Source organism: Parus major, chromosome 3 (genome assembly GCF_001522545.3).
Source record: "Parus major isolate Abel chromosome 3, Parus_major1.1, whole genome shotgun sequence".
Taxonomy (NCBI): Eukaryota; Metazoa; Chordata; class Aves; order Passeriformes; family Paridae; genus Parus; species Parus major.
Window position 1 is genome coordinate 55,234,011 of NC_031770.1, and position 26,472 is coordinate 55,260,482.

Consider the following 26,472-nt stretch of genomic DNA (forward strand, 5'->3'; position numbering starts at 1 on the left):
CGTGGGGCAGCCTCTGCCCGCTGCTCGCCGGCCGCCTCCTGCCCCGCGACGCAGAACCGGCTTGAGGTGAATCCGAAACTCGGTGCCGTGGTTGCGGAGTTTGTCCGTGTTCCGGGGGGGGGGTTTGAGGTTTTGCCCTTTCGGAGCGGACAAACCCGGCGGAGGGCTGTGGTGGTTCTCCTCCTGAAGTGCACGTACGTGTGTGCTGCAGAGATAGCCAGTTTTATGCTCAGTCACACGCTGCAGGCCAAAACGTAGTTAACCAAAGGAAATGTGGCTATTGATGGGCGCTCCCGGGGAGCCAGTTTTAGCCTGGGTTGCACGCAGTGATGGTGCAAAAAGGACAAGTGCATCGCGGCAGAGATGCATAGAGCCCATATGTTCCCTGGCTGCTGTGGTGACTCCCCGGAGGTAAGACCTGCTGAAATACTCACCGACGAGGCTGTTACTAGGATTTTCACAACCATATTCACGCTGAGGAAAAGTGCTTGTAAGGAATATTAGTAACCTGCTACGAAAGACCAGATATTGGAATTTGATGAGGAAATACATAAGTAAATCATCTGTGTGATGGCGAGGGGAACTCCAGTGCGCTTGGCTATGAGGAATGTGTACCTGTGTGGCTTGTAGGGAAATAGTATGTGGTGTTTCTGGCTGCCTGCCAGAACTCTTCTAGTGCGGAGCCTGTTGAACGACTCCTAACAGGCACGCGCTTTCCTGTAGTAGTACTAGTGATGGACTGTCTGCTCTTCGTCATCTCTGAGTATTATTTTTGTTATTCTTGTGCCCACTTCAACTTAAACGGATCCCAGGCTGTAAATGCAATGGACTATGTTAGTATGTTGCCACTGGACAGAAGAAATCAGGGTGCTGTTTCATTTTAATTGGTAAACAGAAAGGCTTTTTTGTTTGTTACACTAAATCTTTGTTGTGTGCTAAATGACATGAAAAAACTTGATTTCTGGGGTACAGTGTTAAAATTTTGGAGTTCTTTTCTGGTGAGAGTCAGGCATTATCATTTGGAGAGTTTCACACATTCCTTAGAGCACCAGAGTTTTGCCCTGAGAAAGGAGCTCTCCAGAATAAGCATGGTGCTGCGTGTTGGAGTGATTAAATTTTCATCTTTGCAAACCCTGTTAGATGTGAATGTAGAAAGAATAATCCCTACACTTCCCACCTGTTCCCTTAATTCCTGTTCATAGTGTGTGCTTCGGTTTGTTTGTTTAACATTACCTTCAGAAATAATATATGTCCATGGAGATTCCATGTTGCTGAGTATAAAGTACCAGTGCTTATGTATTTTGCAGGTGAATCCAAATACATTTGAGATTTTTAAAAATTTTATTATATTTTTACTTCAAGCTATTGGAATAAGTTTCAGTAGTGATTTGGACTTCTGTAATTAATACAGGCACAAGAATCTTGTGATGACTATATGCCTTCATGCACTATTACTTTCTCTTTATTAAATATGAGAGTCCTCAGTGATGTTTTTTTAAGAGCTTAAGAATTTCACTGGAGCTATGCAGAGTTACACAGCCTGTCAGCAAGCACACTGCTCAAAGAAACTAACTTTGGTACTGGATCAGGGAGAGCAGAGGCACATAGGGAGAGAAGAAGAGTATTCTATTAGTACTTAAATTTGAGGAGAGAGTAAGACTTCCTGGCAATGAAGAGGGTCTTCCTGGGTGAGGCACTGAACAAGGCCAGCAAAGTGAGAGTGATTTCTGGAGGTCTACAGAGCTTTGGTCCCAAGAGGAATATACATACATTCACCCTTCAGACAAGACACCACATTAACCCACCTTGGTTATGCTGTGTTAAAGGAAGTCAGTTGTGGCTCAATTTTTTTTCTTATCTACTGGTGGCAGTAGTTATTGAGAAAGTACATGCATAAAATACAAACAATTGTTTATATTCTTACTTTACTCATTACCATAGCTAGTGACAGAACTTTAGAGTTCTTGTGTCTCCTTAGAGGTCATAAAATCAACAGTAGTGCTGTACAGTGGTGTACATCTGAAGTGAATGGACTTTTGGCTTTGTTTCACTCAAAGACACAATTTAAAGGGAAAAACAGAGAAGTTTCTGCTTTTGCATTCATATGGCAGTTGTCTGCCACTTACTTACAAGTTATACTTAGCAAAGTTTCTTGCTTGGGAGATGTGCAGGAATAGCAAAGAACTGACGCTTACTTGCTTATCTCAAACCTGGTGTGACCCACCCTTTCCTGAGATGCTTCAGTGTTTTCTATTTTAGTTGTCTTTCTTTCTTTTTTTTTTTTTTTTTCCTCCCACTGATGTAGCTCTGCAATTGTCCTGTGATATATTATGGTCATATTATGCCACAGATCTCCTAGGTGCCATCAGTGTTAAACCAGAAAAATCAGAACAATTCTCCTACCGTTAACTGGCATCACTTCAGATGTGAACTTCACTCTGTCCTATTTGCTTGTGTATTGTGACCTCTGATCTTAACCTCACCCTGTCTTTGTCTGCGCAGATAGTAAGCTCTTTTAGGCAAGGATTATATCCTGTGTTTGTAGAAGGTAATGAGCTACTGATCCCAGTCTCCTGCTATTACCAACAGCTATATAACTGTAATGTATTACTGCACAATTTCAGTAACAGGATTACTAAACTGTCTTTAACTTTTCGTATCAGTAAGTCTGAATGACCTTTCTTTGGATGTATCTAAAAATGTATGTTCTGCCAATTTACCGAAAAAAAGCAAGTATCTGCCTTTTATTTTCTCCTAGAAGTTTGCATTTTCTGTTCCAATGTAATTACAGCTTTCAAGACAAGAATTGCACCATTGCAATTGCACTGAATTCTTGCAGTGCAAGAATTGCACTGGATTTTTGTCCATCTTACAAAAAAACTAAGAAAATATAGATAATAAAACACTCATTTGCTGAAATGTAAATACATACATAGGTATGTGCATGACTAGGATCGTACAAATAATTTTTAAATGCTGGAGTAGAATGTAGGTAAAACATAGAAGATTGTGTGCCATATATGCCACAGATTTAAATGTCAGATGTGCAAATTACCTTGAACTTTCAAATTATTAGTTGCTGTTGCAAGACCTTCAAACTTCTGCAGACTAAAAAAACTTCTGTTCAACTCCAAAATATACTTAAGAATACCTAGATGAACCAAAATAGTCTGGAGTTCCAGAGAAGATCTAAATCTCTCTCTCTTTTGCCCCACATTGTCCAAGAAAAACAAATGTCAATATCTTCAAGTAGTTACTGCACATTAAGTCAGTGTGAGGCTGGATGGTCAGTGAGAAAGAACATTGTGTTTCAGTGTTCCTGTTTCAATGCATTTTTGTCAGTAGAGAAAGGAAGCACAGAGTGACAATGTTGGTATTCAACCATCAAAAACACCTTTCAGAGCCAAAATTGCATTTTCCATGATCTTATGTGGTGCACAGTTATGTCCCATTGCCTTTGGGATAGTTCCAGTATCCACTGACTTCTGCTGCACTGAGTTTAAGGGAACAACTGCACACTTGCAGTTCAGCTGTCAGAAAAAATTACCAAATGGACTCCTCTGTTGGCCTGGATTTTGGAAGATCAGTGGGGAGATACTGCATTTTCTCTGAGGAAAAAAAAGAGAACCATGTTGGTTCACTCTACCCCATTTCTTCATCCTAGCTTTGAATTTTGTATATCCAGTAGGCATCAATTGAAACTTGACAGGTTTATTAAAATAAATTTGCAAATGGATCCTCAATTTGTAATCTACCAGTTATTAATATCCTGGAATGAATTTTACTGAGTTCTTCTACTTTTAACTTGGAGTTTATTTAAGAGAGTGCTACTTCCATTTTTTGTCATGGCCTTGTCTATCAGAAATCTCTTCAGTGGAACAATCAGTATAATACTAATTGAGGCAAATTAATCTCCCCTTCATCTTATTTTCTATTTTCCTTTTTTACTTATCTGACTAAAAACCATTTTCTTGCTGTCTTTATTGCTCAGATGGTCTTTCAGCACGTCTCTCTTCATCCCTGTATTCTGCACACACTGTGGCAACACTCTTCACTTCTCATGCTCTGTTTCTGCCCACTTATTTCTGGGTGTGGCTTTTCCAATTACATCTTGAGCAGTTCTATTCTGTTCTGAACAGGTGTAAAGCTACTAGACTTTGGATTGAAAGAAAACCCCAGCCTACTTCACAGGGGAGGCACTTTTCAGGCTAGTTGACTCCTCTGCTGATTTCCCTTTCATTTATTTTTTAAGCACAGTGTGTTTAGACCATCCCCTGACCTGCTTCCATGCTTTGGATTCTTCTTGTAATATTATGGACAGTGTCAATCACTTCCTTAGTTGGAGCTATTTTCTATTGATTGGCATTTTCTTACCACTAACATCCAACCTAAGCAAGCTGGTTTTCTGACTATTTGCTGTTTAAAAACACAGTTATAACCTCCAGAAAATTCTGGTTCCTATCTTTCTGTGAGTCATTTATTCCTGACTGGCAGGAGGCTCACTGCTGTCTCATAGAATTGCATCTGTTCCAGTAGTGTCTATCAACCTGGCAGCATTTCCAGGACCTCTTATGTTTCAGAGATGGAATCTGTGGATCAAAGTGGACTTCTTGAACTGCAGCAGTAAACTATGCTTGAAAATTATTTTCCTGGATTTTTTTCCCTTGATCAGTTCTGTGCAGCTCTTGCTTACCAGGGAAGTCTGCCTCTTTGTTAATACATAACGACACCCCGGCACTTGACCCTATTTCAGTTGTTCCTGAGGTACTGTTCAGTTTGTGTGCTATAGTTATTTCAGTTACTCCACTGTATTTCTTATATCTGTGTAACATTTGATTTGTAAATGTCTTCTAGATGCAGGGCTTCCTCGAATTTATTGCTCTGTTTATTGTCCTCTCAAAGATCTCTTTTTGAAATGTCCCAGATTAGAAGCAGTCCTTTCACTGCCTGCCCCTATTTCTTGCTCTCCTCAGTATCTTTGTTTATTATTTGCATTTATCGTTGTTTATCTGGAGTTTCTTTATGTATTAGGGTTCTATAATGGGAGTTTATAGAAGTCTAAAACTGTATTTTCAGGTGCAACCATACTTTCACATCAGTAGCTTCTTCTGGCTGCTATATGTGGCATCAGCCCAGTGTACTGGGAGTCACAGAATCACAGGATGTTTAAGATTGGAAGGCACCACTGTTGGGCTCATCTGGAATCTGCAATTTGTGGCAACATGAAGTACAGTCAGAGAATTGTTTACCTCTTCTTGGTCAGGTTTATCTTCAGCCCTTGTTGCACATTGTAGATGTCATCTGCACCTAGCAGATGTCTCTTTGTTTCTCTGGAACCACACTTCTGACAGGCAGCTCTGTTTTCCTTTAATATGTTTTGTAAACTTTAAGAACTAAAAGATAAATTGCAATCTGGTCTTGCCAATGGTATTCTAGTTTTACCAATAAAAGGAAAATGTATATTATTAATTCAAAGTGTTCCTAAGCACAGTGAAAAAAGAGCATTAAACAGAGGACCCAGAAAAGTTAACCCACAGTAGATGCAGTGTTTTTCTTATCTCTTCCATAGAACAAACGTCTCATTTTCCTGGCAGTTGAAGAGAGGAACAAAATAATCCAGAGAATTGTAAACTGCAATTTAATAAAGCCTAATGGTTCTTATATGAGAGAAGTTCATGTTTCCTCTTTTCATCTAAACCCAGAGTACCAGGATATTAATAAAAGAAAATAGTATCAGTGTAACTTTATCCATTAAATCCAGACAAGTGGCAAATGTAATAAAAAATTTACCTAATTTATATGCAAACCCTATTTCAACCCTTTTGCCTGTTGATTCCATGTATGTTCAGACCAAAAAAAAAAAAAAAAAGAATAATTTATAATATTGAATAAACACTTGTTGAATGCTAGAACAGGGACTAGCTCATATTCAGGGTTAGCTTCAGGTTTATTTCAGGCTAAGACTTGTGAGATTTGAGCCATGCACTTTTTATAAAACCTGTGTATTTTGAAAACATATCCATCTGAAAACACACCTCTGTGTCTGACACACAAATTTAAAAGTCATTCCTTTTATTGAAAATTATTTTGTAGCAACTATGCAAATCTTAATCTTAAGTAATAATCTTAATACTTAAGATTTTGCTGAGTACAAATCTGAAAAATGTAATATTTTAGCAGGATAAAAAATATTTTGTTGATGGCTTTAAGTATTTGTGAAAACTGTGAAAAATTCCCATTCTATATTACGTTGAGTACCTTACTGTCCACAAATGATTTTTTGTTCTGTGAAACTTTAAGTGTTGCCTGAAGATAGGTGAGAAGGGTGCATGAAGCTTTCTTTCATCTATTCTGCTGGTGTTTTGCTGTGCTCTGAGCTGTGCTTTTCTGCATGAAAGGAGGTGACTGAGCACACGAGAATCTTTCCTCCCTACCTGTACTAACTTAGTGTCACCTGTAAATGAGTTAATTCCAACTGCTTGCAAAGGAGCTTTTGAATGAGGAGCTGTATTTAGAAACACACATTCTTCTTATGCAGCATATAATTTAATATCAGCTAAATAAATTATTAAGTACAAGCCTGCCATTTATCGCTGCACAATGACTCAGCCTGCTGTATGAGTATATTGAACATACATCTTCATAACACTTTCCCAGACTGTTTTAACTTGGACTTGGATCAGCATGTTCCACAGCTCCTCTAAATCTGCTCATGTACAGCTGATTTATGCCAGCTCTGTCACAGTGTGAGTGAACTGGTGTTCTGATATTGTTACTGCTGTTAGCCAAAAACCCAATCAGATAAAGCATTTTTAATACCCCTTATCCCTGCCCATAAATTAGTCTAGCAGCTTGCTACTAAGGGTGGCTGTACCCAGTTTACAGTACTGCTCAAAATGTTAGCAGTGTCACTGCTGCAGAAGCCAGGCTACATTTAACCCACTGTGTTACAAATATTTCTGGTTTGTATGAGGTTGGGAAAGCTGATGTTTCATTTAAATATTGCAGAGGAAGCAAAGTTCACCAAGCCGTCATATGTGAACACAAGCAACAGAAATCCTCCTCCTGCTCCCCATCCACCCAGTCAGGTGCTGTTTGGTGTGCTGCTGCTGATGTTCTCTGCAGGGATTTAGCAACACCGGGGGACCAGCAGCCCCAGCCAGTGTTGTGGCTGAGGTGTGGTGGTGGCACCTTTTCATGCCTGCTTGACACAAGCGTGAGGTTCCTGCCAGGGTGCCTCTCCATGCTTGGGAAGTGGTGGCTGACAGACAGTCCCTGTGCACCCCAAGCAGTGTGTGAGGCAGAGCCTGGAAGATGGGAAGGGCGATGGAGGAGAGGAGGCCCCTAAAGGAGAGAGCAGACACACAGAGGAGAGAGTGAGGATATGAGCATCCAGGTGTCATGTAAAGTGTAGGCATATGTAAACACAGCAGCAGTGTGTCTGGAGTAGGTATTAGTACCATGGTGGCCATGGCATGCAAGAGAACAGCTCAAAGACATGGGTGGACTTTTCCATCTGTTCTGCAGTGTAGCCTGTCAGAAGTGTGTTTCCCTCAGCTTCACTGATTTAAAGCCAGCTTAGGTCAGCTGACCTGAGCAGCATTTAGGTATCCAAAATACAAGGTAAACATACCATAAAAAAGCATCAGTAAGAGGGAAAGCAGGATGTACCTTGGGTCAGGCAAGGTTTGAAGGGTTAGAAAAGGAAATGTTGAAATATCATTTCCTCTGGCCGCCCTTACATGTTGACACAGCTCCTTTGGGATAGTTCATCACGCCTGAAGCTGTGCAGCCTAAAGGCTTGTCTGCCTGATAATGGAGGACTCTATTCTCTGATAGACCTTGGGGCCAGGAAAAGAGGAAAATGCACAGCACCAACAAACCCACTCACATTTGTGATATTGGTCAGCTGAATATCATCTTGAATTTGGGGTGCATCCAGGGTCTATGGTATGAATCCAATTATTCTTGGTGTCTCTACACCCAGTTATTTCTTATCAGGGAAGTCACTGCATACATACACAACATGTACTTATTCCTCAGAAGATAAGGTTTTATTGATAGCATTATCTGCAGAATCTAATTAGATTATTTTTAGACCAGATTTATAGTCACAGATTCTTGTTATAGACGCAGAAGTGTAGCAGTGTTCGTGTCGCAGTTCTAGTTCACAGCTTTTGATGTTAAATGACACAAAATACAGCATTGTTTTACACTAAAAAAAGAATATAAATACAACTTTATTTAACAGTGAAGTATATTAATCCCAGTATTTCAGACACATTGTCAAGTGGAGTTAGGAGTTATCCCAACCAATGAGTTTCTGTTGCATACTCCTTCCTACCGTGGTGAAATAGAATGAGAATTGTACAGGTTTTGGATTTTTACAAGTGGTTTTATTTTACTTTTAAGCTTAATGGTCACTTTGTGAAAAAGTATTACAGTGTTACTTTTAATAAGTATAACATCATTATTATTTCTAAAACAACATCCACAAGCATCCTTGGGAAAGCATTGATGTCTGGTGCATTGCCAGTTGTGTTCAATGATTTATTTTTTGCAGCTCCATTCTGCTTGGTGGTTGCCAAGCAAGCTTTCAGCATTAATTGTATCTCTGGCTGGGGTGTACCCTATAGGCAAAACATAAATCCTTTACCTGTTAAGCCAGCCATTAAGACTCAGACTCTAGTTTTTCAGAGCTAGTAAAAGTTTCCTCTAAACTTTGTTGCTTTCTTTCTCAGGTGTTGAGGTTGTTTACCATTGCTTTTGCCCGGCCCTATGGGGGCCAGCGTTGGACTGGAGGTGTCTGACTGCCCCAGGGATGCTCTGCCACGGCTGAGGGTTGAACGCTAAAAGGAAGCTGTCCAAGACCCTTGTCTCACTGAGCTCCACAGCTTGCAGGGAGAATTCTGTTAGGGGAAGTGGACTCGCTCCAAAGAGATCATGGCTTCGTCCCGACTAGTGGCAAGATCTAGAGACATTGCCAATGTCATGCAACGGCTTCAAGGTAAGTGGCTGACCTGGGCTGGCACTCCCTGCCACACCCTTATACATGGAAGTTCCTATTTTCTACTATACTGAGCAGTCAAAACTGTATATCTGAAGTTTAGTAACTTTTCCAAACTCATCTGCTGGAAAGTACTTCTAGTATATCTAAAGGGCTGTGATTATGTGATTCCTTTGGTACAGCATTAACAGTGATGCTTCAAAGCAGCTGACCTGAGCATGGCTCCATGGGACAGTACACTGAATTGAAGAGTTCTGTTTCTCCCAGGTTACCTGATGTGTGTATCAGTTTTTTCATAGAAATGAGAATAGAAATTATATTCATCCTTTTCTCAACTACAGTCAACTGGTAGACCTTTTATACTGATAAACTAATATTTATTAATTTAGCAATGAGAACAGTGCTTTATTATATTGTTAAGCATTGAAGCATTCATAGCATTATCATTAGTCCTCAAGTTGATGACCTTTTAGACAACACATCACAGAATGTCTTTGCAGTTGATTATTCACTATGGTTTTATGATCCTATAATATAGCATTACTAAATAAATTTATTGTGTTTTCTTAGAAGTTATACACCTAACTGCTGATGCTAAAAGCTTGCACTTGGAATATTTTTTATTCAAATAATGATATTGACTAGAAACAAATGGTCATTACTGCTGTAGATTTCACTTCTATTAACTTTTCAACTTGATCATAAATCCCTGGCCTTCTTTCCCCTACAGACTAGTTTCCACTGACTTCAATAAAAGCTTTGTGTGTGCAAAACCTGATAACCCCTTCTGCATCCTCTAGATCTGGAAGCTTAATCTGCTCATGGGTTTTCTTTCCATTGATTGTTTTTCAACAAGATCTGAACCTACTTCCCCAGCCACCAGCTACTTACTAGTAGGAATGATTTCCATGTAACCTCAGGAGATAAATGGAAGAGTCTGTCCTATTTAGACCTGCTACAGCACTTCATCAGTTCCAACATGGTTCTGCTTGATTTTCTTCAGCCTTTTGTACATTTACTATGTTCCCATTCTGGTTTTATGTCTGCTAGTTCTTAGGCCACCGTGTTGGACAATGGCTGTTCAAAGTGCCAACCAACATAGAGAGAAGAAATATTTAATGCTCAGAGGATTTATGGTTTAAACATTAGACTAAGACACTCCAGGTAAATTTGAATGAGGCTGTGCAAGGGCACAGTGAGACAGCCTTGCCCACAGAGTAGGCAGGGGTCTTAGGGCACACAGAGTGTGTTTATCACAGGATACTGTACATTTGTATGAACATGTATATGTATGAACATTTGTATTCTTAGTGGGTATTACAGAAAAAAAATACTGAGAGACTTGAAGCAAGAAATGAAATAATTATGAAACCATGAGACCCTCTGAGGAATATGAAGTGCATGACACAAATGGCAGAGGTACTCAAAGGTTATAGAGACATTTTGCAAATGAAAGCATCAGGGAGATGAACTGTGTTCAGGGAGGATTATCCAGGCTGGTACTCTAAAACAATGTATAAGGAGGATGCTACAGAAGATAATTACAGAATATGGGGACCATTAATTATCAGACTGTTATGTGCTAGCTTTCTAAACATCTATAAAGCTGTTGCTGACAAAATGGCTGTTGTGTTTCTTTGCATTTTGGGGTTTTTTACACTTTTTCTTCATTTTTATGTATGTGGCTCTGCTGAAATCTGATTCATAGTTCATCCTGCTATAATTTTTTAATATTATTTTATTTTTGGAAATTAAGCAAAAACAATTACATGAATTCTGAAGTGAGGACATTTCAAAAGAAAATGTGTGAATTGAATGGAAATTTGGCATTGCCTATTAATTTCAGGTCATACCTGTAACTGGATTATTTGCTTCTCAGATGAAATCAGCTCATCTTGGTATTGATGGGATTTGATATTTGCTGCAGATGCACTATTTCAATAAATCACCTGTGCCAAAGCTAGAGTGCTTGGAGCCTAAATCTTTTTTTAGTCTGTAGCTCTGCATTATGGATGAGCAGGCAGTCTGCACTGCGACTACCTAAGCCCTTGTGTATTGAGGTTGCTCTACCTTTCAGAAATTATAGTCAGCTGAAATAGGAGTAGATGGGCATAGGAGCACAGGGACATATCTTGGCGTGTTTGTCTGGCAGCCCAGAATCAGTGCAGAGCCAGGGGCACAGCTCAGGGTGAGTGGAATTGACAGCATTCAAGGTGTAACAGGAATGGCACTGGTTTGGGGGATCCTCAGTCAGTGCAGAGCAGCAGCTGTGCTTTACAACACCTGGTTTTGTACCTGGCTGTAAGCTGAGGCAGGAGAGTTCTTCTTGTGTGATACTGCTTAGACAGTGCTGCAAGATGTCAGTACTGGAAATTCCTCAGCATTGAGAGGTAAAGCAAGCTGTGCTCCCTCCTCCACATGGTTCTCAAATTTGCCTTATGTGTTTCCAGTGAGTGTTTGTGGTGGGAGAGTGTAGGAAATACCAGAAAAATGCAACTCTTCACTGGGATTCTCAACACCAGTTTTGAAATATCTGCTGGAGACACTTTTAGTGAACACAAATATATATGCTCTCCTAAAATCTGTCAGAGAGCAAAAAAGTTGATTCTGTGTTGGTTGGTATTTTTATTTGTTTATTTGGGTTTTTTTAACATAAATATATCCAGTCACTTCCCTTTGGTAATTATAACACTAGCAATACACTGTTTGCATATACAGAGTTTTTGAATAATGTTGTGTATCACTGGCTCAGAAGTTCACCTGGGAAAAACAGCCAAGACAACTTGCTAGTTCTAGGTTTTGTACAGCACCTTATGCTTCCTAGTTGTTCATATTATAAAAGCACCCATAAAACCTGAGCAGAACTGGTATACACCACCAATATGAGTTACATTCCTGGGACTGCTTTTTGGATTACTCTGGGAATTAAAGCCAGTTGGCACAAAAGCACTGCTCCTTAGCCTATAGGAAGTGCAAGGTCATTGGCATTGTAGCTATACACTAAAGATTCATAAAACATCTTTGATAGCTACAAATATCAAAGTAGGGAGTGCTGGAAGATAAGCTAGTCAAGCTCTTATGAATTTGCAATCTTTACCATCATGAAATGCAATCTTTTCTGTTAGTATGCACTGTTACAGGCAAACTGCACTCATGCTCACATTATTATGAAAAAAAAAAAAATACAACAACAAAAAAATGGAAAAGAAGAAATGTTTAATTTGTCCCATTCCTCAGGACCTTGTTGTTCCATTATGCTGACTTATTCTTACTGGCTTGTAAGGTGATGTTGAACAGTCACTGTAGCGTACTCTTACTGCAGGCTTTTCTAATTCCTGCTTTTCTGTCCCTCTGTGGTTTTTTTTCCCTTTGATTTCCCATTTAGTAATCTATGCTGAATGAAGACTTTTGTGAGCATCATTGTGTTCATTATTGGGCGGTCCATTTAGTCAAACAGGACACTTTTTTCCTTTTCTGTAGTGGATCACCAAATATTCAGTCTGCACTACAATCTACTAAGCATATATACCACCCAAATTAGGTTCCTTTTGTATAACTGGTATTTTGAGACTGTTACCCATTTTAACTCCATGCAGTAAAAACCAGTACTAGAGTGTACAAAGTACAACAATTTAAACAATATAACGTTGCAAGACAATAACTTTGTGTGAAAAACCCTGTACAAATAATAGAGTAAAAAATTCTTTTCAATCTTTCATTTCTTTTGGATTGCACCACTGTTCTTATTAGAGTCTTAAACTCGCTTTAGATTGTTGTTATTTTGGGGTTTTGTAAACTCACTGTAGAGATACTCCATGATATAGGAAAAGCTAAGGTGGGAAAGCAAGGAACACGGTCATGCATGAAGACTAACCATGTTGGAAAGGAGACATTGTTCTAGTAACACTCATACACTCCAGAAAAGCTTCAGTACAGGCAGGTCAAATTAGCTCCAAGCTCAGTCCTTATTTTATGTAAAATTACCTACAACTGACTATCATCTGCTGTAGTTTCATGCCTTCCTCACATTAGCACTATTCACAGAATGTTGTGGGTTTGTTTTTCTCCTGGATTGTCCTTTCTTCCTTTCCCCCATGCTCTTCCCTTTAAGTTTTGCCTCTTCTTTTCTTTCCTTTTACAGCTTAGCATTTCTTTTCCATACCAGCAGCATTAACTATACAGTACATTTTTTTTTCTCATTAGCTGATAGGCTCTTTGTTAATGTGTACCTTTGCTGGTGTTTTCCTCTGTTTTTCTCTCTAAGTCAACAGTGCCAAGAGCCACAGTTTAACATTAAGCCAGGGTGATTTAACAGATACCTGCTGCGGAAAATACCTTGCTTCGCTGCATGAACATTCCAAACTTTGTTTTCACCAGTCCTCCTCTTCTTACTTTAGTCCTGAACCAGCTAAGAATTGGTTTGTAGAGGCTAAATGAGCTCCTGGGAAAAGGCAGTGTCTCTCCTTCAGTGTCATTTACTATTTTATTGTCAGCAAAACCAAAGTGCAAGATCACATTTGTAAATGTCAGCAAAATTGAAAAGGTATGCTTAATCAGGAAGGGCATGCTGCACATCTTGGCACAACTGGGTTTTATCCCCATACTACAAACACTGCTGTGGTCAAGGTTTTCTTCTATCCAGTTTTCTTGTAGAAAACCAGTACACACTGGTTCCATGTAGTTGTGCTAATGCCTTTTCCTTGCAGTCTTCCACTATCTAAAATGTCCCAGTTTGATTCCTGCCTCTTTCTTGGGTTTTTCTTGAATTATGGAAAATACCAGTGTAAATTATTAATCTATCAGGTGAGAAAAGCTTTTATCTAAGGCAATTCATTACTCACTGGCAGCATGTTAAGGGAAAATAAACACTTTTGACTCTCTTGACTGGTATGGACTCTGAGCTGAATGTCAAGTAAATCTGAATGATGAATTGGGAATCTGAATAACATTACAGCCCACATTATAAGAGGAAGTTGAGCAGGATTTCAATATCCTTTTCTATTATTTTTTCAGTTTGAGAAAATTTAAGTTAATACTATTTCAGAACAAAATCCTGAAATACAAGATTTATGTGTGAAGGTTAAGACAGCTGCAAAGAAGATCATTAAAGGATGAAAAAAAAGATGAAGGAGATCAAGTGTTTTCATCTACTACAACAAAAATGTGTGAAAGGATATTCTGTACCTGGTGATATTTAAGTTAAATATTAGTTAGTATTTGATAAAGAGTGTTACTATGGAATGCTGTAAAATCACCATTTTTAGAACTATTTAATTTTGGTTTATACATATGCAAACAAGTCCAGTGAGAATCTACTTCAGGTTTTTTCTGACCCAGGTATGTGATGGTAATAATCTGGTGTATTGCTGGTAAAGAGAAGTTCGGAACTACCTGCAGGTATTGCAAAATAAACATCCCCAAGACATGGGGGAAAGGATATGATCAAAACATTTCACTGGTAGTACAAATGACTAAAATATGAACAGAATTTAGGCATCATGTTATATTAGAATATATTGTCATATAGTTAGACTGTTGTGACATATGGTGGAAAAAAATCTCAGTGGAAAAAAACATATGCTGCCTTTTTTTCTTTTATTCCCTTTTTTTTTTTTTTAACTGCAGTTAGCATTCACTTTGTGTTCTCTTCAGTGAGAACACAGTCCTGGGGCAGTATGTGAAATGCAGAATGCATTTTAGTGAGGCACAGTCCTGTATTTTTACTTTTAGATGGTTTTTCATCATTAACAAATTGCAAGTTAGTGATTAAAACTACATTTTTAGAATTTTTTTAAGTTAATGTTGCTCTCTTTTTGCTTACACTTTTTCTACTACTTTTTACCACAAAACTAACAATGTAAATCAACATATTCCTACCTGTTTTTTTTTCTTGCTTTCCCTTTTGATTACCACAGTACAGTTTCCACAGGTTATTAAAATAATCTGTGCTCCTCTTTCCACTTGGTTAGTCAACCAGGATACAAAACATTAAAAATCACAGGTGATATAAATTGCATATATATTTTTGCATTTGAGTTGCTTTTTAAGGAAAAAACAACATATTTTTCCAATTTTCATCTGTGATAAAGTATATATTTAGGGCAGAAAATGGCTGACATGGTGGTGTCTCACACTGAGATTGCTTTCGTTTGGACGTGAAGAAACACAGTTCAAAAACTGAAATCCTTCTCCTTTGCTACTATTAAAACACTGACAGGATTTGTTACACAAAATGCAGGAGGCAAAATGCGAGAGGAAAATCTTCCTTGAACTATTTTATAGATGGTGGTAAAAATGCTGTGTCTTAAATGTAGTGGATATCCAAAATATGTCAGGCAAGTTGTGTTTTACATGAACCTGTCTTCAGCAGCTCTGTGCTGCTCACTATAATTTGACAAGTTTGTATGTAGGCATCCACACTGCAGCTCTTTAATTTTGGTTTTGATAAAGTGTTATCTGAGGCTCAAAAACTGTTTTCAGTTAAGATTTTGTCTCAAAATAACATCTGCCATATTTGTTACTGGTGTGAAGAGATATTTCAGGGAGCCTAAATAGGGACAATTATGTGTCAGTTTTGGTGGTTTAGTGAAGATAGAGATTTTTGAGAAGGAAAATATGGCAGTGTTTATTTTTGAGAGTGCCCCCTCTATTCTGACAGGCTGCTAGACAGTTATTTTAGTAATAGCTTTGGGTTGGGGGTATCAAGAAGCAGAATATCTTCAAAATATTTTGATGACATGTTTTTTAATGCAGGTTAGACAGTTTATCAGTTGTCTGTTTTGTGATTTCCTTTTTCTATTATATACGTTTCAGGCTTGAAAAATTAAACTTTATTTCCTCAGATCTTCCTACAATATATTTTGGTGTGTTATTAAATTTGAACATAGCTTATTGTCATCACCATAAATAATGCCCCCTTTTGGAATACTATATACTAGAAAATACATGCCTCTTGTTACTAATCAAACAGGGATTAAAACAGTTTTGTAGATGAATTACTGCTGATCATACTTCTATTCCAATATAGAGGCTTCTGTAACATAAAGGCAAAATATTTAAATGAGAAAGTTTTTACAATTTTTACAATTTTGCTGTAATCATGTTTTGCCCATTTGTAGAAATCAAAAGCCTCACCATATTTATTTACCAGGATAATAATATATTTCAGAGAATATACTTGCAGGTAGAAAAAACACATAGTTGAAAAATAACACGTAACAATTATTAGTAATTTATTCCACAGACTTTTTTATAGAATGCCATTTTTATTTTGCACTTTAGACTTCATTTGCTTAAAAATATCCTTGTTTCTGTCACAAAGCTTCTCCTTGTGACTCATATCACTGGGTTCTAATTTTAGACTCACACTGAGGTTTTTTAGTTGGCAGTTGTATGGATCCAAGTGAATCGTCTATTACTGGGTGCAAGAAAACAGGCTACTTGTTCTGTCTTTCATCCAAGATGAGAAAGAGCTTTATGGTGGAAGTGTCAATGGCTTATTAGGAATCAAGAAAGGAAGAAAACCCACCAAAACCCCCCTCTCTAGCTCTTTGGAATTTATGTCTCCATGGTAAACTAAAAAGAGATGTTTGAAAGATATTATTAAATTTTACAGGAAGTAATAACTGACTGCTTAATTGCACAGCTATTTTTAAAATTCAGATTCTGATTGCTAGTATTTGGGGGTGTAAGTTTTCTTGTTCTCGTTTGTTAGTAGACTTTAAATTGGTGCTGCTCCATGTAGTGTTCTTCACAGAAGGGGTGTAAAGAAACTGGGGCTAACATTAAAAAGCTAGCCTTTATCCTGTACTTTGAAAGAGAACCTGATTAAGTTCTCAATGATCATTTTAATGCAATATCAGAACTTTTAGGGAAGTAGCAGAAAAACAATTTGATGTTTCAGAATAAGCAGCCTCCAGGTAAGGAGGAGAAATACTGAGTTCCTGCACAGCAGGGACAGTTCCTGGACTCCAGCTCAGCCCCTGCACAGCTTGGTCTAGGGCCCAAGAGCTATTACCTTAACCTGCTCTTCCCTCTCTGATTTATCTGCTTTTCATGCTTTCCCTGCTGAGGAGTCACTGTTGTTAACAGAGGTTGCTGTGAAATATCTTTTGGAGCTTCATTACACGGAACATAAACATTAACATATTAAGAGATGTAATTTGTGAAGATTCTTTTACTGTAATTTCACTAGATTTTATGTAATTACTTTTCAGTATTTGTTACATAGTCTTTTATACTTTTAAGAGGGTTATGCCCTCAGTGTATATTTGTTTAAGTGACTATGGAGAATATCTATAATCTCGTTGTAACACCGTTAGGCTTGTGAAACAACTCTGCAAAACCTGTAAATCTCTAAGCTGAAAACTCTTGTATTCACCCAGATAAGAGATACATCTAGAACATTTAATAACACCTTGTACCCACACAGACATTGCTGCAGAACGAGAGCTGAGATTTAGTTTAGATTTATCCAAATCACTGAGCTTCTTTAGCCGTGTCAGTGTAATTCTGGGAAAATTCATCATCCCCTTACAGAGATGACAAAGGCCTGTACAATTGTAGTAAAATGTTCTGCAGCTCACTCTTAGAGGCCAGCTCATGTATCTTGCCATGACTGCATGGTCTGTCCTACCTCCACCAGCTTGCTTGGGAGTCACCATCAGTGTGCCTGGGTGGGCACAGCCTCCTCACTGTTCAGTGTGGGCTTCTGTAAGTCTTTACTTAAGGTGCTATTGCGAGAAAGCCACAGACCTTGTCAATGCAGCAGCTGTTCTGTAAAGACTTTATCTTAAGCTCATTAAAACAGAGGGAAAAAAATCTTCTTTCCATAAGGTGAACGGAATGAACTACAACAGCAATTGTACGTGAAGAGTATTACTGTTGGCTTTCCCGTCTCAGAGGGGAAAAAAACCCCAACTCTACATGCAAGAGCACAGTATTCAAGATCATTTGTGGCCAAACCAGTGTAGCAAAGCAGAATGAATTTACTTGCTTACAGTTACTTATATATTAAAAAAAAAAAAAAAAAAATAAAAAAAAATCTTATTTAGGAATGGAGCTCGTAGTTCTCAGACTTGTCTGTTTATGAGAAATTATGGTAATTTGTAGTAAATTCACTTTTGGACTGTGCTTTCATTCTCCCAAGGAATTCAAGCAAATTATTACAGTTGAGCCTGTATAAAGACCTATCTCTTTATTCTGTTTGTTTTGGCCAGGGTTTCTATTTTATTGTCTCATTTTCCAAGATATCCCTAAGCTTTTCTAAGTCCATGTTGTGCAGCCATTCCCAGTTCTGAGACTGCAAACTGCTCTAGGCTTATAGAATAATAGTACAGATGATTTTTTTGCTTTTATTTGACTCTAGAAGCCTCCACTGAGTAATGTAGAAACATCATGTGTTTTTTCAGGAGAGAATCAAGAGTCAGCATCACCAGTTACAGCAGTTACAGGCCAGTTGTACCAGCCCAGTCACTCTTGCCTGGTAGCCGAGTGCCGTTTTGCAGCCTGGGCATTCCGATTCCATTCACTCACAGGTGAACCTGATGTACCTTGTGAGGACAAGAAGTACCTTTCAATGAAAGTCACAGAGCTTGAGCTTCCATACAAAAGAGAAGTGTTGGGAATGGACCTTTCACTCAAATTTGTAGTCCAGCTGGCATTTTTTCCCCTTTGGATTGTATTGGCACAGAAGCTCTGACTGTGGTGGTGAGATGATTCTTAAATCAACCAAAACTCAGGTTTTTGGAGAGGAGAGACAGGGCTGAGACTATGCAATGATCAATCACAGATCAGTGAAAAAAGATGTGAACAAGCTGCTGTGTTATCAGAAGTCTCCAGGCATAAATGTTTGTTAACAGATGTGAGTTGCAGTAATAAAACACTCTGGTTTGAGACTTATTAGACAGGACATTAGTCTTAATAGCCTGGAGTTCTGGCTGTTTTGCATTAGTGAAGTTGAGCATTGCAGGAAGAGTAATATTTGAAAAGGCATTTTGACACCTGTTGATAGGTAGTGCCATAAAAAGGCATGATATGCATGTTTTCATACCTCTTTAGATGTCTTACGTCAGCTTCAAAGGCCTGAGTACTTTATAACCCAATCCATGAGCAAACAAATTAATTAAAAATTTTCAATGAGACTGTACTGAGATTCTAATTAGTATTAAGAAATTAAAAGTTTATTATTTGCAAATTTATTTAGTGCCCTAAATATGGTTAATATTTCTAAATCTAAATTCTCATTTATTGGCAGTTGTGAGATAAAGTCGGTGGACTATCCTGGAACTACTAATTCTGTTTTTTAGTTATGTCCATTAAGTAAAAGTGAAGCCATGTGACTACCTTGTTTACCTTTCTTAAATACATATTCATCCTACTAAAAAACTATAGCTATATTTGAAGCTTTGTATTGATTGCTGCTTTTTCATTCATTCAAATGAATGAAATCTTTCTTGAATAAAAATCCTTTAATCTTGCTGAAAAGATTTTGTGTTCTGCTTCCCAAAGAGACAGGAGCTCATTTTTATTTTTTATTTAAATTTTATAAATGTAAATTTTTATTTATTATATTTTATATATTTTTTATATAGAGAGCATTTTATTGCTCTCTCAGGAGCAGAAAATCTGCTGCTTCTGCATTGCCATGTATCACAGAAAGGAGTTTAGTTGTATAATCTGCTTTCTTGGTCTTTCTTTCCAGAATGGCCTTTTGTTTGGTCACTTTGGTGAGCTTGTACAAAGCCTCATTGCATAATTCTTCTTCTTTTATAATCTTCAGCCTGCCTTTTTATTTGTGTGGTTAGTAAGAGAGCTGGAGGTGTGATCAGCTGCCAGAAATGATTTGAACAAATGAGAGGAATCATGAACAGTTAATTGTTGTGTTTACATCTGGTTTCTAAGAGACCAATAGGTCAGACTTACTGTTTCTATGTGTTTGTATTTGAGATCTTGAGCACATTCAGATCCTGTGTTCCCTGGGCACATTTGTGTCTGCACCAAAAAAATTAAACTTTGTATTTATCAGTAAGACATCATTAGTTTTGAATAGGAAATGACATCCATTTATGAATGAGATTAAATAATGTCATTGTGCTAATTCTTAACTAGTCAGTGTGGGTTTTTTTGTTGCTGGGTTTTTTGGGGTTGTTTGGTTTGGTTTGGTTTGGTTTTTGGTTGGCTTTAGAAGCAGGTATGCCAAATATGTAGTGAATTAGCACATTTTTACCCATGAGGGATGTAAAGTATCACTGTCTGGGCTGGAATCAAACAGAGAAAGGTCTTGTTCTCACCAACTCTTATCAAAGTGTAGGATGAAAAATGGCCTTTACTGCAGTCAGGAAGAATAAATCAGTTCCTAAAACTACTGATCTGGCTCAGAACCAGCATGTTTCTACAAATCAGGTGTACATCTATGTACCAACAGAAATCAGCTTCTGGTAGTTGCAGGTAGTTATTTCTGTTTATTATTAATAGCTGGTTGTTCCTGTTGAAGGACTTAAATAGTGTTGTCAGGAATAGGAAGTGCCTTAAAATTTGGCTTAACATCTATGGCTTACACCTTCAGCAGTGTGTTTGAGAAGTCGCACTGTAAATTTCACCAGTGTATTTTCTTCACATTTTCTACACTATTATATGCTAGTAAACAAACCTGAAAGTTTTACAGGCTTTAAAGTACTTTAAAGGAAATTACTCTTGCCGTAGTTAAAATGCCAAACCACAGGGCTGCAAATGTGCAGCTGTTTAAAGTATGACAATGCAATGAGGGTTCTCCAACTGGAATGCTAATTGCCAGCAGATACGTATTTTGAGTGAGGCCAGACCTAGAATCTATATTCAGTGACATCATTAATTAATTAATGTAGCATAAGTGAGAGTGGTTAAGGTGTTCAGGTTATTCTCCCAGGCTTATTATTAAGTTTAAAGCTGACAAGCTGAATTATAGTAATGTCACAGGAAATTATATATGTAAACAGGCTTATATGAAAATGTACACTGAATTTTCTTTCTGGGAAGAAAAAACTGGAGTTGATAGATCAAAATTCTCAACACTTGTCTACTTCTTTTTACCAAAGGAGATTGAAAAGCATAGAAATCAGGGCTGAGTGGAAGATTAAGCAGTCTTCAAAAGAAAAAGCCCATTTTAATCACACACACACACACACACACACAATCTAATGTTTTCCTTGCTTCTGTGAGAAAGATAAAATTGTAATTAAAAGTTAGAAGGGTTTGAATAATGTATTTTCAAGGAAACAGAACAAGCTAACACATAGGAATACCCATAGAAGTAAAAGAGAAATGAAAGTGAAAGGAACACATACAGGCTTCTGATAGGTAGTAATGAAATAAAAAAAAAATCCTGAGGAAAGAAGATTGGCTGTTGAAAAGAGCAATATTTTTTCCTTGAGAAACAAAAAAAAGAGAAATTGCTCTACATCTCTGAGCATAAAAATTACCATGGCAAAAGTTTCAACTATGGTATTGTTTGTGAACTGGCTCTCAGTGTCAATTAATGCATAAGAACATGTTTCAAAATTCTTACATGCAAAAAAGAGATGTCTTGCATCTGAACAAGTAACTTTAGTTCAGGGTACAATCACAATGTCTACACCACCATTACTTGCTTGCTCCCTTTCAGGATTTGTCTGTTTGCTAATTACTAGATGACAGATGGATGCTGAGCTGTGCTTCCCTGATCCTGCAGCATACTCTTGCACTTGCCCTGGCAACAGCAAGAGCTGACACTAGTCTGTTATAAAGGACTGCCTGGGTTTCTACTCTCTTCCTGATAAATGGACCTCATTTTGTAGGTGATTATTTCAGTTTCCAAATAAGTTAAAGCCCTGAACACTTGTAATTAGAGTAGTTTCTTACTAGTCAGTTGTTACCTTCTGTTTTTCTCTGGCCTCTTTTACTAAAATCTATTGCTTGAATTCCTTTACACTCTAAAACCTTCCAATTTAATTACATCTTTTTCTAATAATTGTCTTAGATGAGAGCAATTTATTTTAGCGTTATCTGAATTTCAATATTTTTCATGTTTTTGCTGCAGAACCAGAAAGAATTAAAAGCTTGTTTATAGCTGATTTGCACAGAGTTAAGAATGTGCAGTGGCTATTGGTTCAGATTTATTGATAGGCATTATCCTCTAGATTTATAGATATTTTCATCTAGATTTATATTCTAGCATAGAAATATTTAACTTGCAAAATAAAGATACAGCTCAATAGCTTGTCACTGAAACCATATGCTGCATTTACATGACCTCTTTCACTCTGTCTCAAATCAGTGCTACAGGATGCTGATCATCTGTTCTCCAGAAATCTTTTTTTTTTTGCCTGTGACTGGGCAGAATTGGTGGCTGATTGCCAGCAGTGCTGGACATAAGCTGCTTTGGCAGATTTACCCTTTTAAAACTGTGCTTTATTTGCAGGGAAAATTGTCTCCTTTCCCACATACAGGAAAAACCAAAATCAAAGGAAAAAATAAACCTTCAAAATAAGACTGAGATAAATCTAGTGCTAAAAAGTCACTATGGCAAAGAAATCCTAAGTTTAACATTTTTAAGTTCACCAGGTTTCTGTAGTCACAGTGAGGACTGACTGCAACCAGTAAAGACAAAATCAGATTAAGTTGTTGGGTAGTGATATAATGTATAATCTAATAATCTAATTTCTCTAGTTTCCCTTTTCTTCACCCATTTTACCATCCAAATTAGGAGAATGTATACATCTGAGCTTCTTTCTTTGGCTGAGACTCAAATACAGATTGAAAACACAGACTTCAGGCTAGCATAAGCCTCTTCCTTTCTCTGAAGAAAACATTCAGACCTTGAAGCCAATGTGTTACCCTTGAGGAAGAACAAGGCAGACCGAGACAGACATTTCTGGAGAACCTAGCACAAGATGCACCAGATAAGGCTCTGACCTAAACTGAAAGATATCATGATTGTGAAGCCAGGAGATTCTGTTCTGATCACCTACACGATTTGAGAATCCAGTCCTGTGTGATGCTGTGTCTCATGTGACCCTGTAATAGTGAGAAGTGTAGTAAAAATGGGCACAAGGAATATCTTCTCCATTTGCAAATATTATCACATTGATTAATTTAACACTGAACAGTGTATGCATGTGTATGTAAAAAAGGGAACACATAAGGACATAAAAAAGGAAGTTGTCCAAATGAATAAGTTCCTCTTACCTCCTCAGATAAGCAGTTTGCATTTTGCAAGTCAAGATTGGCTAACATAGTAAATTTACAGAAGTAACTGTGGCTTCTCTGTTCAAAGCCAGCACCTCTGAACATGAGACTTACTAGACTCCACTTAAAATGAAAACATATTGGAGGAGAAAGCATTTGAAAGTATGACTTCATGTTTTGGAGCTCAGTGTTTTAAGGGCTGCATTTCCTGCTTGGTGGGAGGAGTTTGTATGGATGGGAATCAGGAAAAGATCTCTTTGCTTGTTTACCCTCTGCTGATCAGGGTTCAGAGCATCTTGAAATTTGTATATATTACTTTTGTCAATATGAATATCATGCCCTTGGACACTTATACAAGTCTTGGGCTCATGGTGGCCACTTTCAGATCTTCAATCTGGATTTAATCTCTTTAGCAGTGCAAAGTTGGAGATCACGTGTAAATCTATATGTATAAACACAAATACAAACATAGTAAAGCAATAGACACAGATACTTCAGGTCCAGTTTATCAAATTACTATCTAAACCAAAATTGCTTTCCACATCCCAAACGTAGAAGAATAGTCCTTAATGGAGTACATACGTCATGGTCATCTAATTGGCAAAGCCTGAACACAGCAAATGTAGAAATGCTGTGGTATTAAGTGATTAAAGTGAGCATTAAAATCAATTGAAAACATCCTTTTATTCCTTTTTAGGAAGTAGAGTTCTGCTGACAAGAAACCGAAACATATTTATATAAGATTTATAGCAGTTTATTGCAATTGTATGATCTGCATTACCACATTATTTAAGTGTCTCCAAATTTTTAAGGTATTTATCTTTGCAACATTCCTGCTTGGAAGGAAAATTACCTTTTCTTAGATTTGTGAAGTAAAGATGCTCTAGACCTGCTTATAAGCATATCAAATACAAGAGATGCAGGCAGAAGCCAGGTACCTGTACTGTTCCTGCAGTAACAGGTATCTGTTACTGCAGATTTCCATGGTTTTCTGTAATTACTATGCAATAATTATGACTGATAAATAAACAGGATGAGCACATTTGTGTATTCACCCTGTGTCTCTCATACAGTAACATGCAGTGGCATATCATTAAAATAAACCAAATCAAACAAAAATGCTGGTAAGTAACACACCATAAAGAGCCTGAGAGTCTCAGAGATCATCAACACTTATCTGTGGAAAAGGCACTGACCCTTCTCCTGCTTTAACCAGAGTTGTAACTGAGGTCATAGCTGGCCTTTGCAGCCTCCGTGGTACTCCACCCATATTGTTTTCATGAAGAACTTGCAGTCACGTCAAAAAACATCAGAAGGAAATAACGTTTGTGTTGCATTTGTGTTTGGATTGTTGTTTGTTTTCTTGGAAGGAGGCTGTTCTTCAGATGATAGTTATTTTTAGTTCCTATGAAACCGAAAGACAGCGAATGCTGGATAGAGCCAGGAAAGCTGCGAGCAAATATAGCATTGGTGAAAACTTGCAGACCGGAATAACTAATCACCTTTGTCCTAAGCACCACCTATTCTGGATATTGGCTTCTTTTAAAATAAAAATGCTCCATTGTTAGGATATTGTGGTGTGGGTGTGTGGTCTTTCTACAGGAGATCATAAATTACTGTTTTCTGTGACCTAAGGCAAGTATAACTGTGCCTCTTCCCCTCTATTTAAAAATATCAAATTTTAAATTCTGTCCTGTTAGAGAATCCTATTTTCTATATGCATTTAAAAAATTAAACCTCAAGATCATCGAATAGGGGTACTGAGTTCTTATAGTACTTTACAAATTTTTTGTGGCATACTATACATTTTTTAAATTGTCTTTTTATACTAGCCTGATATAATTTAGGTTTCATAGCTGCTGGAAAGTTCTCAGTACGAAACTTTTCTCTGAAACCTGAAGAATGTAGAAAATACTATTAGGGCTTTACAAAAATTCTGCCATCTCTAATGATGATGTTAGGCTCTTCAGTTTCCTGCTGCGTTCAGTGACTGGTAAAATTTCTGTGGTCAATATTTATCTTCAAAGGATAGTTAGAGTTTTAACTAAACTTCAATCTACATATATAGGCTTGTGTTTTTGTGGCCTTTAACAAAGTGATCTGAAAACATCTTCATCAAATTTTGTTGAATATGAGTTGGGTATCAACTCATATAGTTTCTAAATACCCAACTATCAGTTGGGTACTTAGAAACTATAGATGTAAGTTTTCACTTTAAGAATCTAATCTGAATTTGCAAACTCTATGTAAAGTCATCAGATGACTTTGAAGATATAGAAGACATTGTCTTTCAAGAATTTTATTGAACCAATGAAGGGCGCAGATTCCCCCATATTTGTGAGCTCTTGGGAAAGGTAATTGCAAAAGGGTTTTCAAAGCTGAGAGTCTCAACTGCTTGATACTGTGTGATGAGTCAGCCATTTGAGATAAGGAGAGCAGTCTCTTTATCACAAAGCAAAGCAAGTTAAATAAACTATATGAAAGAAGAGATTGTCATAAAAGGCAGTGTAGAAACCATTGACAATTCAAAAGATTTATGGAAGGCCTTGTTTCTTTGGGTTTTAAAATGTTTTTACTCAAAAGTGGAAAAATACCAAAAAGTTATCTGTTAAGGAAATCATAGTGTTGAAGAGATTGCTGAAGAAAAATATGTTATTAACTTCATTCTACATTCATTAGAGAACACAAGAAAATGCAAAAGGGAAGGTGGGTTTATATAGGTGAATAGATAGACCAAGCATGGATTCTATGCAAAGGAAGAAAGAATATCTTTGGTATTTTAGGATGATGTGAAGATAAGGATGATAGTGCAGAACAAATAATAAAAAAATAATTCCATACTGCAGCCAAATGACTTGAGTTAAATGTCTCTTCTGAGACGCTTAGTTGTAGCCATGAGGAGCTAATGTGCTCTTTTCATTTTGCTGCAACTAGAACATTGTAGAACTTCCTTCAAAGAACTTTGCTTCTTCCACCTTGAAAGCCCTGGAAATACTGAAAGTGCAGAATGTACACTTCCTTCACAATTTTGAATGATAGTCAAAATTTTCCACCTCTGACCTCATTTGTGCTTCAGTTTAGCTTATTTTAGTGCAGTAATTTCCTTCGTCAGACCGCTTGTAGCAGTCTCTGCTTAATCAGCAGTTATTTATAAGGGTGCCTGCTTGACCTGCATGACCCTGCCAAATCAGCCTGACATGGTTCTGATCTGCCCTGAAATAGAAAGACTGGCTTAGTCTCCAGGATGCTCCCTTTACCTGCAG

The 26,472-nt window shown here is 37.6% G+C and overlaps 1 protein-coding gene across 1 annotated transcript in view; it reads left to right on the forward strand.

Annotated features, from left to right (window-relative positions):
- The first annotated feature begins 306 nt into the window (after positions 1-306).
- The window catches only part of SYNE1 (spectrin repeat containing nuclear envelope protein 1), a 301,154-nt gene continuing 274,988 nt past the window's right edge, over positions 307-26,472 (forward strand). Inside the window, exons 1-2 of the mRNA XM_033512756.1 lie at positions 307-411; positions 8,742-9,007. Coding sequence (XP_033368647.1) covers positions 8,944-9,007 — 64 coding nt within the window. The 5' untranslated portion in view covers positions 307-411; positions 8,742-8,943. The remainder of the gene's footprint in view (positions 412-8,741; positions 9,008-26,472) is intronic.